The sequence below is a fragment of the Sapajus apella genome, unplaced genomic scaffold (genome assembly GCF_009761245.1).
Source record: "Sapajus apella isolate SASKATOON/1434 unplaced genomic scaffold, GSC_monkey_1.0 scaffold26, whole genome shotgun sequence".
In the NCBI taxonomy this organism is placed as follows: domain Eukaryota; kingdom Metazoa; phylum Chordata; class Mammalia; order Primates; family Cebidae; genus Sapajus; species Sapajus apella.
Window position 1 is genome coordinate 12571238 of NW_022436966.1, and position 16256 is coordinate 12587493.

A 16256-nucleotide genomic window follows, 5' to 3' on the forward strand; every position below is an offset into this window, starting at 1 on the left:
ACAGTGAGCTGAGATTGCACCACTGCAGTCCAGCCTGGATGACAGAGTGACACTCTGTCTCATAAAATAAAATAAAACAGTTAACATTCACATGCTACAAAACTCAAAAGTGTTGAAGAGTATTCAATGATGTCTCCTTATCCTGTCCCCTGACCTAGAAGCAACCACTCTTGCCATTTTTTAGAAAACTAAGCATCCTTCCAGAGATATTCTATGCAATTATAAGCAAATGTGTATTTATTTTTTCTTTTTTCTATAAATGGTAGCACAGTGTAACAGTGTTCTGTAATTTTACCTCCCACTTAATATATCTTGGAAATTGCTTCATAATGCTTTTTTTTCCCTTTTTTTTGAGACAGTGTCTCACTCTGTGGCTCAGGCTGGAGTGCAGTGGGACAATCTCAGCTCACTGCAACCTCCTCCTCCTCCTGGGTTCAAGTGATTTTCCTGCCTTAGCCTCCCAAGCAGCTGGGATTACAGGCATCCGCCACCATACCACGCTAACTTTTCTATTTTTAGTAGAGAAGGGGTTTCACCATATTAGCCAGGCTGGTCTCGAACTCCTGACCTCAGGTAATCTGCCCGCCTCTGCCTCCCAAGTGCTGGGATTATAGGGCGTGGGCCACCGCGCCCGGCTCCTTTCCTGTTTCAATAGCAGTATGGATATGCCATGTTCACTTAACCAATTGTGGAACTTTAATAAGTACAGCCAGCCAGATCGTAGGCAGATGACACTGAGTAATAGTCAGGTTTGAGAATCACGGCTCTATGATGATGAAGTCTTACCTGTATCAGTAAATGACTGTATATCATATGTCAAGTCTATGTTGACACTTTCTGCATTTTCTACTCTCCGAAAAATTATCCCAAGGAACCACATTGATACGTAATTGTTGCTATAAAGTAAAATTTAAGAATTTCCATTAATTACTATTTTTTTTTTTTTTTTTTTACAATGTTACAGATGCTACTTCATAATTAAAACGTGGTCTCTACCTCTCTTATCTCACAAATACAGATTTCAGTGGTCTGGCCAGATTCTTAAAAGTGGCATCCAGAACACTGGTAAGCTACTGCCTGCTGTTCTAAGGAGGATTAAGTGGCTATGAAAATGACTTACTAAATATATGCTTAAATATGCTCCAAATATTGTGATGGTGTTTTGCCGGGGTTTCTGGGCTACCAAAGTAGTATGTACTTATTTTTAATGTTAATGCCTAGCCACTCAAACTCGAATATATAATGTGTCATACTCCCATCAATGCCTGTTAAACAAAAGTCTCGCAATTACTCTGAAATGATGCATATGCCAAATAACATTATTTAATAAATACAGTATTAAAAAACAATTAACTTACTCTTTATGATGTTCCTTACTCCCTGGGAATGACTGGGGATTCACATGGGCAAGAGTAATAAATTCATTCCGTTCCAAGTTTCCAACAAGTACACGTATTTTAGATTCTACTAATCCAACCCTAAAACAAACAAGGAACACAATTCATCTTATGTCCACTTTAAATCTGAAAGCTACACTCAAGTAAACTAAACAGCATATTAACTATGAAGCTTTACATGTTCATTAAAAAATTTCAGGGTGGGTGTGGTAGCTTATGCCTGTAATCCCAGCACTTTGGGAGGCTGGGGCGGGCAGATCACCTGAGGTCAGGAGTTCAAGACCAGCCTGGCCAACATGGTAAAACCCCGTCTTTACTAAAAATACCAAAAAATTAGCTGAGTATGGGGTGCACACCTATATTCTCAGCTACTCAGGAGGCTGAAGCAGAAGAATCGCTTCAACCTGGGAGGTGGAGGCTGCAGTGAGCTGAGATCACCCCACTGCACTCCAGCCTGGGCGACAGAGTGAGGTTCCATCACTAAATAAATAAATAAAATAAAAATTTCGGCCCAATATATTAGGAACCCCATTTAAAATGCCATTGTAAACACAAATTATCTTATGTCAACTTTAAATATGAAAGCTACACTCAAGTAAGCCAAACAGCATATTAGCTATGAATCTTTACATGTTCATTTAAAAATTTCAGCCCAATACATTAGGAACCCTATTTAAAATGCCATTGTAGTAAATAACAAGTTGGTAGATTCCTGTGTGTTCTTTTTTTTAATAGAAGAACTGATTTATTTAATGCATTTCTGAATCTAAAATACTCTGACTTAGTTAAGACTATAAATAGTCATGGCTTAGGGCATGAACAAAAATTGCTGGTTAATCTAATCCCGAATCTTTTTTTACCATCAAATCTTACATCTCAAACCTAAGGCTAGGTCAGGTGTGCTGGCTCCTGCTCGTTAATCCCAGTACTTTTGGGAAGCTGAGACGGGAGGATCACCTGACACCAGGAGTTTGAGATCACCTGGGGCAACACAGTGAGACTCCATCTCTGTAAGATTAAAAAAAAAAAAAAAAATCAGCCAGGCATGGTGGCATGGACCTGCAGGCCCCAGCTACTCAGGAAGCTGAGGCAGGAGGGACTGCTTAAGCCCAGGAGTTTGAGGCTGCAGTATGGTCACGCCACTGTACTCCAGCCTGGGTGACAGTGAGACTCCGTCTCTTAAATAAATAAATAAATCCTAAGGCTAAGATATGTTTAAACAATGAAACTAATATTGGTACATAATATATGAAACAATCATATATTATGATAGACTTTGCATTTAAGAAAAAATTCACTAAATTTGGATTAGATATTATTAAAATACCTCAAGTTTCTTCAGATTTCTGCCAACTTCATTTCTACCTCACTTAAGAAGTGTGACCAATGGCAGCTATAAAACTTATTCATGACTTAATGAATTAGAATAACTATAAGTACATTTTAACATTTTTTAAAAGAACATCAGCAAAGGCTTATACATTATAATTGTTGTATGTGCTTTAACAGTTAATCCACAAAAATCTGTGTTATTCCGGTGTCATCTAAATGAGAGGTTGGTAAACTTTTTCTGCAAAAGGCTAAACAGTAAATTTTAGGGTTTCTGGGCCATACAGTCTCAGTTACAACTATTCGACTTTCTTATGAGGCCCAGAAGCAGCCACAGATAATATATAAATGAAGAAACATGGCTATATGCCAATAAAACATTATGAAAAATAGGTGGCATATTGAATTTGGCCTAGACCCTATTTTCTGACTCCTGATATGGACAAACAAAATACTGTTTCAGTGACAGGATTATTTTCAGAGTCCCTTTAATTACCAATGAAATAAGCATTAAACTCCTGAAGTAAAAATAAAATAGTATTGTTGTTTTGCTTTTCCAGAAGTCAGACCCAAGGAAAGTACAACCATCTCTGGCGGTCTCATAGCTTCCGCCTGATAGAGCCAAGGATGTGAATATACTGGAGGCAGAGGGGATAAATTCAGATGTGCTAGAAAGAATATTACTTCTTGACCACAAATGTCTCCTGTTGATGGAAGCTAAATCTGAAAAATTTATGCCATCATCTCCTAAATTAAAAGGATATAGAAAATGTCTTTTGAGTTTTGTTGAAGGTAAACATGATGGCAAAAATGGAAAACTTATTAAGACGGTGGCTATCAGAATCATCCAAACTAGACAAGAAGCAGAATTTATACATATATCCTTCTCTCATGTCCCTCCTGATTCTGAAACATTAATTTGATGGCATATTTTAAACACTGAAGCTCCATGGTCATATACAACAATCACCAGTAAGATATAATAATTTTACGGATCACTTGAGATCAGGAGTTTGAGACCAGCCTGGCCAATATGGTGAAAGCCCGTCTCTACTAAAACTACAAAAATTAGCCATAGGGTATGATAGCATGCACCTGTAGTCCCAGCTGCTCAGAAGGCTAAGGCAGGAGAATCACTTGAACCCAGGAGGTGGAGGCTGCAGTGAGCCGAGATCACGCCACTGTACTCCAGTCTGGGTGACAGAGACTCCTTCTCCCCCCCAAAAAAAAAAAAAGCCTGGGTGAGGTGGCTCACACCTTAGCACTTTGGGAGCTAAGGTGGGCAGATCACCTGAGATGAGGAGTTCCGAGACCAGCCTGGCCAACATGGCAAAACTGAGATCACGACACTGCACTCCAGCCTGAGCAACAGTGACACTCTCTCTCTCTCAAAATAATAATAATAATAATTTTCTAAATCAAGCAAGAAAGTATTTTATAAATGGTAAAGCGCCATGTAAATATGTCACTATTACCACACACTAGGTAGAAAACTTGAAATAGAAGTCTTACCACTCTAGATGGTTTTCTTCTGTTGATGCGCTGGCAGTCAATACTATATAATGTCTGAAGAATTGTCAGTAACAATCAGGAAAAAAAAGTCAGAAAAATTGTTAGGGCTTGCTTTTTAATCATCCCTTTTTTTTCATCCCTCTCACTGAACAAATGAGCTAATAAAGGCACACAGTTGATGAAAATTAAATGTGCTCTGATTTTCACAAAATTCTAGGTCCTACAAGTAAAAAACAATTAACTTTAAAAAGTCACTAATACTGGATTAGATACTAATAGAATGAAGAAATACTCTTACCACTTAGGATTTGTTAGTTTACTCTCTATCTTCCTTAAGAAATAGGAAGAGCTATCGCCTGCCATATATTAACTAAGTTTAACATCATTCTTAAAAAAAAAAAATCACGTACATACAAAATACAAAATTTCACATACCTATACTTTTGAAAGAAATTTGGTGGCTCAAGTAGTTTGGACCAATCTGATTTTCCTTGAAGAATTTCATCTGTGACTGCGAGACCTAAATTTACAACAAAACAAAACAAACAAAGAATAAATAATGTTTTTGAGAGGGACCAGCTCTTAAATCACTCTATTACCACAAAATCTCAAACTCCACCACACCCAATTCTTTCTTTTTTTGAGGTGGAGTCTCACTCTGTCACCGAGGCTGGCGGGTGGTGGCTCTGTCTTGGCTCACTGCAACCTCCTCCTGGGTTCAAGCGATTTTCCTGCCTTAGTCTCCTGAGTAGCTGAGATTACAGGTGCGTGCCACATGCCTGGCTAATTTTTGTGTTTTTTAGTAGAGACAGGGTTTCACCATGTTGGCCAGGCTGGTCTTGAACTCCTGACCTTCGGTGATCCACCCACCTCAGCCTCCCAAAGTGCTGGGGTTACAGGCATGAGCCCACTGTGCCTGGCCCACCAAATTCTTGAGTAACAAAATATAAATATATGCTATTTCTTAGAATACAAAAAATTAGGTTCCACCAAGACTGGGTTGGCTCCATTTTTGGCCTTAATATTATCATATACTTTGGAAAACTAATTACTAAAAAACAAAACAACCATATTTGAAAGAATTTTTAGAAATAATAGGTATAACGCTAACTATCAATCCATAGCTGGAACAGAGAATAAAATTGTTGTCAACCAAAAACTTGTGGGAATATGTAAAGGGCAATAGGGCCAACATGTTTACCTTGTTTAAATTCTTCTACCATTACTGTTCGAGTTGATGTGGACACATTATACGTAGAATTCTGTTGTGGGTAGGCAGGGGTGATTATGGGCATGAGATGATACCTATCTGATGGATTTACCTGTGAAATTAGAAGCAGAGTAACTGATCTATTCTCCTATTTCAGTTGTCCTCACTTCATTTCCCCAAAAAGTCTGAAGAATATGAAATATAAATTTAATACTACATTTCCTCAAGTCTAAGAAGTACATTTCCCTCCCCAACTACATTTATTTCTGAACTCGGATATGTCTAAGAGTCAAAGTCAAAGAAAACATTGCAGAAGTATGTTTTTCCTCAGAAAAGCTGTTAAATTGATGTGGATTTTATAAACAATATCTCATGATCAAGAACATACAGTATTATAACTACAATAAGCATTATCTGGTTTAATGGTTCTCATTCTTTTCTCACCACCCACTCAATGGATGACTTCCCCTTAGTTACCTAGAGGAACGAGCACTCACTCTAAAAGCAAAATAAAATGCAAGATATGAGAGAATTATGCTATCTTGGAACAATCAATCTGCTTTAAATTCTATTGTAAAGCAAATCTTTTATTATACTTTAGTACTTTATTAGTAGTAACCAATTACTTTTTTTTTTTTTTTTTTTTTTTGAGACAAAGTCTCAACTCCATCACCCAGGCTGCAGTGCAGTGGCACAATTTCGGCTCACTGCAACCTCTGCCTCTTGGGTTCAGGCGATTCTTGTGCTTCAGCCTCCAGAGTAGCTGGGAGTACAGGCATGCACCACCATGCCTGGCTAATTTTTTATATTTTCAATAGAGAGGGGGTTTCACCATATTGGCCAGGCTGGTCTCGAATTCCTGACCTCAGGTAATCCACCTGCCTCGGCCTCCCAAAGTGTTGGGATTACAGGCGTGAGCCATCACGTCCAGCCAAGAAACCAATTACTTTTGAGACAGTTTTTCACAATGGATTATGACATTATCCTTGAGACACCCACTTATCTCACATGGGTGATTTTTAATGACATAAAATTTGGATCAGCATTAGTGGTCCTAATCATCTGCAGAAAAACAAAAAAAAACAGCAGAAGGAGAAAGAGCACTATAGTTATTGAGAAGAACAAAGACCAGAGGAACTAACTTTAGACTGTAATTTAGAAAAATGTCCTTTTCCTTAAAAGGTTTAAGGAAATTCCATAATAAATCACATACCCGAGGATCCCAGACAGGCAAATTCAAATTGCTTTCTTCTGGTTGCTTCAGCAGCACAGGATTTGGCCATTCCCTGACATGAATAAGGCAAATTAACTTACATATGATCTCACTTCAGGTACTATATGAAATCTTATAATTATTAGACTGTTCTAACCTTCTACAGAGCAAATGTTCTGGGTATTTAGTATTAACAGAAAAAAAAAAAAAAAAGGCCGAGCATGGTGGCTCATGCCTGTAATCCCAGCACTTTGGGAAGCTGAAGTAGGCCGATCACCTGAGCTCAGGAGTTTGAGACCAGCCTGGGCAACACGGTGGAACCTTGTCTCTACTAAAAACACAAAAATTAGCTGTGCCTGGTGGCGCATGCCTATAGTCCCAGATACTCAGGAGGGTGAGGTGGGAGGATGACTTGAGCCCAGGAGGCAGAGGTTGCAGTGAGCTGAGATGCATGCACTCTAGCCTGGGCAAGAGTGAGACCCTGTCTCAATTTAAAAAAAAAAAAAAAAAAAAAAAGAAAAGGAAAGAAAAGAAATAAAGAAAGAAATGGGCTAAGGAAGAAGGTGAGGTGTTATACAAAGAAAAGGGTGCCTATTTTAATACAGGGTTCTCTGAAAGGGCAAATATTACTGTGCATTAACTATAACTAATTTACACTTGACTCTTTCATTTCCTTCTCATTTGCTTTTGTGGATTTAATTCTGATAATTTTGGAACAGCAACAGCTAACACGTACTGAAAAAACTAATAAATCAATGTGATTATCACCTCCATTTTACAAAAGAGAAAAGCTTAAGCAACCTCTACATAACTAGTAATTTGCAAAGCCAAACTTATTTTAACCTCTCTCCCAAGGTGAGGGCCCACATTTACAAATCTCTGGAAGAAGGTGTCATCTGGATGTCCCACCATTGCTTCAAATTTGATGTTTTACACTTTTAACTTTACAAAGGAATGTACAACAACAGAAAAAATCTATGTATAGCTCTTAAATTTCCAAACAAACTTACATACAGGTAGAGGTTAGTAAATAGTCAAAGTACTTACCACTTGGAAAAAACTAAAAAGAACTTATGAACTAAAGTAGATGCTGCTGCATTTGGATATAATTGGCAAGTTCTTGCAACTAGCATTGCCCAGGAGACGCCACCAAGGAATCCTAGCATGTTGGAATAAATACCACGTCCTAGAAAATCAATATATTTGCTAATTATTATTAGGGCCGACTATCTGTGACATTCTTTTTATTTTTTATTTTTTCTGCTCTTTACAAGGTGAATGAATATCCATGACATTCAACAAGGTAACTTTATTCTTAAGATAGGTGGTTGGAACTTTTCCCCAATAAACAAAACATTAAAACTGATAAGCTGGAATCTGGGAATTTAACTCAAGTGGGAAGCGCTTTAGGAGGAACTCTGGCCTAGCAAGAGTGTCTGTTTCCACCTTTTCTTCCTTTTCACCCAATAAAGCCCTGTCTCATCATTCAAATTGTCTACAAGTCAGAATTTTCGTTGCCATGGGACAAAGAACCGCATCTTTAACCGAACTAAAGTCGTGCAACACTTTTGGCATGCAGCGCGGGGGCTCAGGAAATGGTTTTGGGGTACATGTGAAGAACATGCAAGATTGTTGCAGAGGTCCTTGAGGAATCGCCACACTGTCTTCCACAATGGTTGAACTAACACTCCCACCAACAATGTAAAAGTGTTCCTATTTCTCCACCTCCTCTCCAGCATCTGTTGTCTCCAGATTTTTTAATTATGGCCATTCTAACTGGCGTCAGATGGTATCTCAATGTAGTTTTGATTTGCATTTCTCTAATGACCAGTGATGATGAGCATTTTTTCATATGTTTGTTGGCCTCATGTATGTCTTCTTTTGTAAAGTGTCTGTTCATATCCTTTGCCCACTTTTGAATGGGCTTGTTTTTTCTTGTAAATCTGTTTTAGTTCTTTATAAATTCTGGATATCAGCCCTTTGTCTGATGGGTAGACTGCAAAAATTTTTTCCCGTTCTGTTGGTTGCCGATTCACTCTAATGACTGTTTCTTTTGCAAAAGAATATTAATATGGCTCTTTATTGATATTCTGAATAATGCTAAATGCTATAGTGAGAGAAATAAAATTTATAATAGTTAATAATGATTTTTTTTTTTTTTTTTTTTTTGCTATCTCAACCTAAGAAGAAGAGTCTCTGATTTTCAGTTGGTTGACACAACAATCACTCCACTATTATGGGTGCAATGCCTGGGTTTCTAAAATCAAAAGACTTCTTGAGATCTTAAGTAATTAATCATGTTAAGCTAACAAGATTATTGTCTGGAAATAAATAACAAACCACATGAATATATGGAAAAAAAAAAAAAAAAAAACTGATAAGCTGACCTTCACATTAGGCCCACAGTCCAATCAGTAACCATAAATTGCTAATCTTATCCTCCTTACTTTGCCTTCTAAAATAGACACCTCAGTTCTCGCCTCAGTTCCAACTGCTCAACTGGGCTTCACTGATATTACATTGAAATGTCCCGTTTTTAGTATTTAGGACTGAGAGAAAAGTGAAAGGAAGGAGACATTTGGAGACAATGGGGAAGAATGAATATTTTATTAGTAATCATATTTATGGGTATTTTAAAATCAAGTGTAAAGCTGAAGACTTACTTTAGTATTTCACAGAATTTGAATGCCCCCCCATAAAGTAGAATACACCACACCACTGACATTACTCATTTTCTTTTTTTAAAGAGATGGGCTCTCACTCTACCACCCAGACTGGAGTGTACTGGCACAATCACAATTCACTGCACCCTCAAACTCCTGAGCGCGACTGATCTTCCACCTCAGCCTCTTGAATAGCTATGATAACAGGGGTGCACCGCCATGCTTGTCATGACCGTTTCTTATAGCTATCTATATTATGTCCCACCAAGTGAGCAAAAGAAAAAAAACTACCAAATACCAATTTCAGACACTGTAAATACAAAAAATATGCATCTAGTTGACAAAACATGGCATTTAATCTCTAAGGAAGGGCAAATTGTTCATGTTATCCCTTCACTGCAAATTTTACTTTATTCTAACTATACAAGACACTTGAGCCCAAGGACAAAGTTTACTTGTTTAATATCTTTTTAGACCTGCACTGTCCAATATGGTAGCCACAAGCCATGTGCTGCTATTTTTTAATTTGTATCAGCTTCACTGAGATGTAACTCACATACCATAAGATTCATTCATTTAAAGTACACAATTCAATGGTTTTTAGTATACTGAGAGTTGTGCAATCAACAACATTATCAATTCTAGGATGTTTTTCATGACCCCAAAAAGAAACCTTTTAACTGTCACACTCAGCCAGGCACTGTGGCTCACACCTGTAACGCCACCACTTTGGGAAGCCAAGGCAGAAGGATTGCTTGAGTTCAAAGGAGTTTGAGCCTGAATAACACAGCAACACCTAGTCTCTGCTAAAAAAAAAAAAAAAAAAAAAAAAAAAAAAAAAAAAATTAGCTGGGCATGGTGGCACATGCCTGTAGTCCCAGCCACTCAGGAGGCTAAGATGGAAGGACTGCTTGAGCCCAGAAGGTCAAGGCTGCAGTGAGCTATGATTGCATCACTGCATTCCAGCCTGGGAGACAGAGCAAGCCCCTGTCTAAAAAAATAAAATGAAATAAAATAAATATAAAGGCATACATCATTTTATTGTGCTTTGCTTTATTACACTTCATAGATACTGAGTTTTTTTTACAAGTTGAAAGTTTGTGGCAACCCTGAGTTGAGCAAATCAGTACCATTTTTCCAACAGCATAAGCTCTCGTTTCATGACTCTGTGTCAGATTTTAGTAATTCTCAAAAGATTTCAAAGTTTATTCTTATTATTATATGTGTTATGGTGATTTGTGATTAGTGATCATTGATGTTACTATTGTAATTGTTTTGGGGCACCATAAACTGAGCCCATGTAAGAGGGTGAACTTAGTTGGTAAACGTGTATGTTCTGAATGCTCCACAGACTGGTCATTACCCATCTCTCTCCCTCTCCTCAGGTCTTCCTATTCCTTGAGACACAACAATATTTAAATTAAGCCAATTAAGAACCCTTAATGGCCTCTTAAGTGTTCAAGTAAAAGAAATAGTGACATATCTCTCACTTTAAATCAAAAGCTAGAAAAGATTAAGCTCAGTGAAGAAGGCATGTTGAAAGCTATGATAGTCTGAAAGCTATGTCTCTTGTGCCAATCAGTTAACCAAGTTGAGAATGCCAAGAAAAAGTTCTTGACAGAAATTATAAGTGCTACTTTCCAGTGAATACAGGAATGACAAAAGTAAAACTGCCTTATTGCTGATAGAAAATTTTAATTTTTGTCTGGATGAAAAAATCAAATGAGACACAATGTTTCCTTAAGCCAAAGTCTAACCCAGAGCAAAGCCCTAGCTTCTTTCTAATCATATGAAGGCTGAGAGAGGTGAAGAAGGTGCAGAAGCAAAGTGTGAAGCTAGTAAAGGCTGCTGCATAGGTTTAAGGAAAGAAACCATCTCCACAACATAAAAGTGCAACAAGTGCTCATGCAGAAGCTGCAGAAAGTTATCCAGAAGATCTAGCTAAAATCACTGATGAAGGTGGCTACTCTAAACAACAGATTATCAATGTAGATGAAACAGCCTTATACTGGAAGAAGATGCCAGCTAGAACTTTCATAGCTAGAGAGGAGAAGCTTGGTAATAAAGCTTCAAAGGACAGGTAATTCTCCTGTTAGAGGCTAATGCAGCTGGTGACTTTAAATTGAGGCCAGCTGGGTGCAGTGGCTATTGCTTGTAATCCCAGCACTTTGGGAGGCCGAGGCAGGCAAATCATCTGAGGTCAGGAGTTCAAGACCAGTCTGGCCAACATGGTGAAACCTCGTCTCTACTAAAAATACAAAAAGTAGCCAGGTGTGGTGGCACATGCCTTTAATCCCAGCTACTCCGGACGCTGAGGCAAGAGAATCCCTTAAACCTAGGAGAAGGAGGTTGCAGTGAGCCAAGATCCTGCCACTGCACTCCAGCTGGGCAACAGAGTGAGACTTCACCTCAAAAAAAAAAAAAGAATTGAAGCCTTGAAGCCAATGCTCATTTAACATTCCCCAAATCCCAGGGCTCTTAAGAATGATGCTCACTCTACTGTCTGTGCTGTAAAAATGGAACAACAAAGCCTAGATGACAGCACAGGTGTTTACAGCATGGTTTACTGAGTATTTTAAAACCCACTGGTGAGATCCACTGCTTGGGCAAAAAAAGACTCCTTTCTAAGTATGACCGCTCTTTGACAATGCACCTAGTCACCCAAGAATTCTAGTGGAGATATTCTAGGAGATTAAAGTTATTTTAATACCTGCTAATACAGCATCCATTCTGTAGCCCATGGATCAAGGAGTTATCTTCTTGTTTTACCATTCAAGAAATACATTTTGGCCAGGCATGGTAGCTCACAGCACTTTGGATGGCCAAGGCAGGAGGATCACTAGAGGCCAGGAGTTCAAGACCAGCTTGGGCAATATAGCTAGACCTCATCTCTATTAAAATTTTTTTAAAAACTTCACCAGGCATGGTGGCACAGGCCTGCAGTCCTAAGGTACTCAGGATTCTGAGGAGGGAGGATCCCTTGAGCCCAGGAGTTTGACAACAGCCTGGGCAACACATTGAGACCGTCTCCTGGTGCGGGGTGGAAATCAACATTAACAAGTTTGGAAGAAGTTGATTCCAACTCTCATGGATGATTGGGAGAGGTTCAGGACTTCAACAGAAGAAGTTAACTGCCAATGTAGTAAAAATAACAAGAGAACTAGAATCAGAAGTGGATCCTTAAGATGTGATTGAATTGCTGCAATCTCATGATGTAACTTTAAGGGATGAGGAGTTGCTTCTTATGGATGAGCAAAGGAAGTGGTTTCTTGAGACAGAATCTACTTCTGGTGAAGATACTATGAACATTGTTGAAATGACAACAAAGGATTTAGAATATTACATAAACTTAGTTGATAAAGCAGTGGCAGCATTTTAGAGGAATGACTCCAATTTTGAAAGACTTTCTACTTGTGGGTAAACTGCTATTCAACAGCATGGCATGCTACAGAGAAATCTTTCATGAAATAATCAATGCAGCAAAATTCACTGGTGTCTTAAAGAAATTGACAGTCAAAAAAAAAAAAAAAGAGAAAAAGAAATTGCCAATCACCCCAACCTTCCACAACTACCATCCTCATCAGTCTGCAGACATCAACATCAAGGCAAGACCCTACACCAGCAAAAAGATTACAACTTACTGAACGCTCACCTGACTGTTAGCATTTTTTAGCAATAACGTATTTTTAAATTAAGGTACGCACATTTATGAAGACATAATGCTATTTATTGCATACTTAATAGATTGCAGTATAGTGTAACTTTTCTATGTACTGGGAAACAAAAAAAAAATTGTAATTTGCTTTACTGCAGTGATCTGGAACTGAACTTGCAATATCTCAGAGGTGTGCCTAAACAACAAATTATACAAAATGTGCTGTGCCAGCTCAGTGGTAAGCAAAGGGATTTTTCAGAACCTAAATATATAAACTATTTATACATAAACTAGTAACAGTTCCAGGCTTTATTAGAAAAGTGCTATAAGGTAAAAACAAGTGAAAATCATCACTGTAGGCTTTTCCCTCAATAACTTTATTGAATACCTACTACAGTATAAACCAGACTCTTTGCTGGTGGGAATACAAAGATATGTAAGATGGTGCTACCCACAGGGAGGGGTGTCAGTCTTCAAGTTCTGACTTATTCTGACTACCTGGCTGAATCTAAGATGAAAAGTCATGGGCTTTTAGTTTACCCAAGGGAGGAAGAGGCACACTACATATCAAAACACCATAACCATTGTACCTGAAAAGCAAATAGCTACTCCAGACTTTATTGGTCCTCAACCTCCAACAATATCTTTAGGATCAGAGTTTCTAAATGTGTTTCTATCACTGGCAAGAGACAATTAGAATTTTATAATGCAAACATAAAAGACTAGTGATACTTACGTTTTGCCCATAATTTGACAGCTCTTAGGGTGAGTCTAAAAGTTTCTTTATTTGGCACTAAATGCAAAATTTCATCCGTAACTCTACATCCTGAAAAAGACAAAGCAATCACTTTTCACTATGAAGCAAATACTCAGTTAATTCAAATGCCCTCCTAACTTCTAGACTCTCGAATGCCAAAAATATGAAAGACAATAAAACCTCGGGGTTTATTTTCTTTATGTATTTGAAATTTAGCACTAAATCACTTGCTTTAGGATAATTACAAATTATATGAGCGCCAGGTGCGGTAACTCACACCTGTAATCCCAGCACTTTGGGAGGCTGAGGTGGCAGATCACCTGAGGTCGAGCGTTCAAGACAACCCTGACCAACATGAAGAAACCCTGTCTCTACTAAAAATACAAAATTAGCTGGGTGTGGTGGCACGTGCCTGTAATCCCAGCTACTCAGGAGGCTGAGATAGGAGAATTGCTTGAACCCGAGAGGTGGAGGTTGTGGTGAGCCGAGACTGCGCCACTGCACTCCAGACTGGGCACTGGGCAATAAGAGCAAAACTGTCTTAAAAAAAAAAATTACAGAGGTAATGCAATCCAAAATGAGATGAGTCTGAGTATTTTTTAGTTTTTTTCCACATTCAAATACCTCCAAATTACAACACTGTTACAACTTCAATGTAAACCTTTTCCACAAATACTGTGATTCACTGTTACCCTCTGGAAAAACACCAAAATGCAATAGTGATTAAGTTAAACAAAAAACAGTATAAAACAGTGGTTATCAATCTCAGCACTTTGGAAGGTCAAGGCCAGTGGACTGCCTGAGGTCAGGAGTTCGAGACGACCCTGGCCAAAATGGTGAAACCCTGTCTTTACTAAACATAGAAAAATTAGCTGGGTGTGGTGGTGGGCATCTATAATCCCAGCTCCTTAAGAGGCTGATGTAGGAGAATCACTTGAACCCAGGAGGCGGAGGTTGTAGTGAGCTGAGATCATGCACTCCAGCCTGGGTGACAGCGAGACTCCATCTCAAAACAAACAAACAAAAAAAAGACACTGGTTCTCAAAGTATGGTCTGTGTACCCCTGGGAATCTGTGAGGTGAATTTTTTTTTTTTTTTTAATAAAATAATGAAACTAAGGCTTTCTTTGCTTTTTTCGCCGTGTTAACATTTGCACCAATGGTGCAAAAGCAACGGTGTATAAAACTGCAGGTACCTTGGCATCAATCAAGATGGGGGAACAAACTATACTAATAGAAAAAAATATCTACACCACAACACACTTGCAGTTAAAAATAAAGGTAGGGAAGGCACATGTGAGACTGTGTGAGTTGTAACCTGAACTACCTGCTTTTTTCAAGGAACACCAGTTTTACCCAAAAGAATAATTGGCAGATAAATTATAGTTATTCGCAATTAGGTATTTCCAAAAAAATGAACAAAGGGAATCCCACAGTTCAACTAAAAGAAATGACAAAATTTGTTGCCAACAATAAAATTTAACCTTTCAAGTTAAATCTGAATTTTAGACAACTTTTATCTGCTACTATGAGCTTGACACCTTTCCATACTTTTCTGTTGAGACTGGTGGTGATATTAATGAATGCTTTTTTTCCCACATTTTATAATGAAATGTGCATTAACATTTGGAAGATCCAAATAATTTTGTGATCCAATATTTTCCAAATGACCAAGGCATGATAGTACAAAATCACGCATGAATAAAAGGACCACTCAAAGAACAAGACAGATCAGTGGATTACCATGTAACAGAATACAAAAAGTTTGATATGATTTTAGATTCCATACTCTAACCTTTAAGAAACAATCATTTTTATTCAGCAAAACAGACATGAATGAACCTCACAAACATACCAAGTAAAAGAACCCTTGCACAAAAGGCCACATAGGCTTCTTTTTATATGAAATGTCTGTAAGAGGCAAATCTACAAAGATAGAAAACAGATTAGTGGTTGCCTGGGCCTGGGGACTGGAAGGGGAAATGACTGCAAATGGGTCTGAAGGTTCTTTTGAGGGTGATAAAATATTCTAACACTGAATTGTAGTGTACTAAAGACCAGTGAATTGTACATGTGAAAGGATAAATTTAATGATATGTAGTTATATCTCAATAATAACTGTTAAAAAGAAAAAAATGTTACTGGTCAAGAATAGCCATAATTATCTGAAAAGGCTATTAAAACACTCTTCCCTTTTCCAACTAAGAGGACAGATTTTCCTTTCTTTTTTGAGATGGAGTCTCGCTCTGTCACCCAGGCTGGAGTGTGGTGGCATGATCTCAGCTCACTGCAATCTCTGCCTCCTGGGTTCAAGTGGTTCTTCTGCTTCAGCCTACCGAGCAGCTGGGATTTCAGGCAAGCACTGCCACACACGGCTAATTTTTGCTTTTTTTTTGAGACAGTCTTGCTCTGTCACCCAGGCTGGAGTGCAGCGGTGCGATCTTGGCTTACTACAACCTCTGCCTTGTGGGTTCACGCAATTCTCCTGCCTTGGTCTCCTAAGTAGCTGGGACTACAGGCA

General features: G+C 38.3%; 1 protein-coding gene across 1 annotated transcript in view; it reads right to left on the minus strand.

The window, feature by feature from the left end:
* The window catches only part of PAPOLG (poly(A) polymerase gamma), a 44867-nt gene that overhangs the window by 9897 nt on the left and 18714 nt on the right, over positions 1-16256 (minus strand). The window contains exons 8-15 of the mRNA XM_032292051.1: positions 13716-13805; positions 7709-7847; positions 6662-6734; positions 5440-5560; positions 4674-4758; positions 4239-4292; positions 1359-1478; positions 787-896 (exon numbers count right to left, since the gene is read on the minus strand). Of these exons, the coding sequence (XP_032147942.1) occupies positions 787-896; positions 1359-1478; positions 4239-4292; positions 4674-4758; positions 5440-5560; positions 6662-6734; positions 7709-7847; positions 13716-13805 (792 nt within the window). The remainder of the gene's footprint in view (positions 1-786; positions 897-1358; positions 1479-4238; positions 4293-4673; positions 4759-5439; positions 5561-6661; positions 6735-7708; positions 7848-13715; positions 13806-16256) is intronic.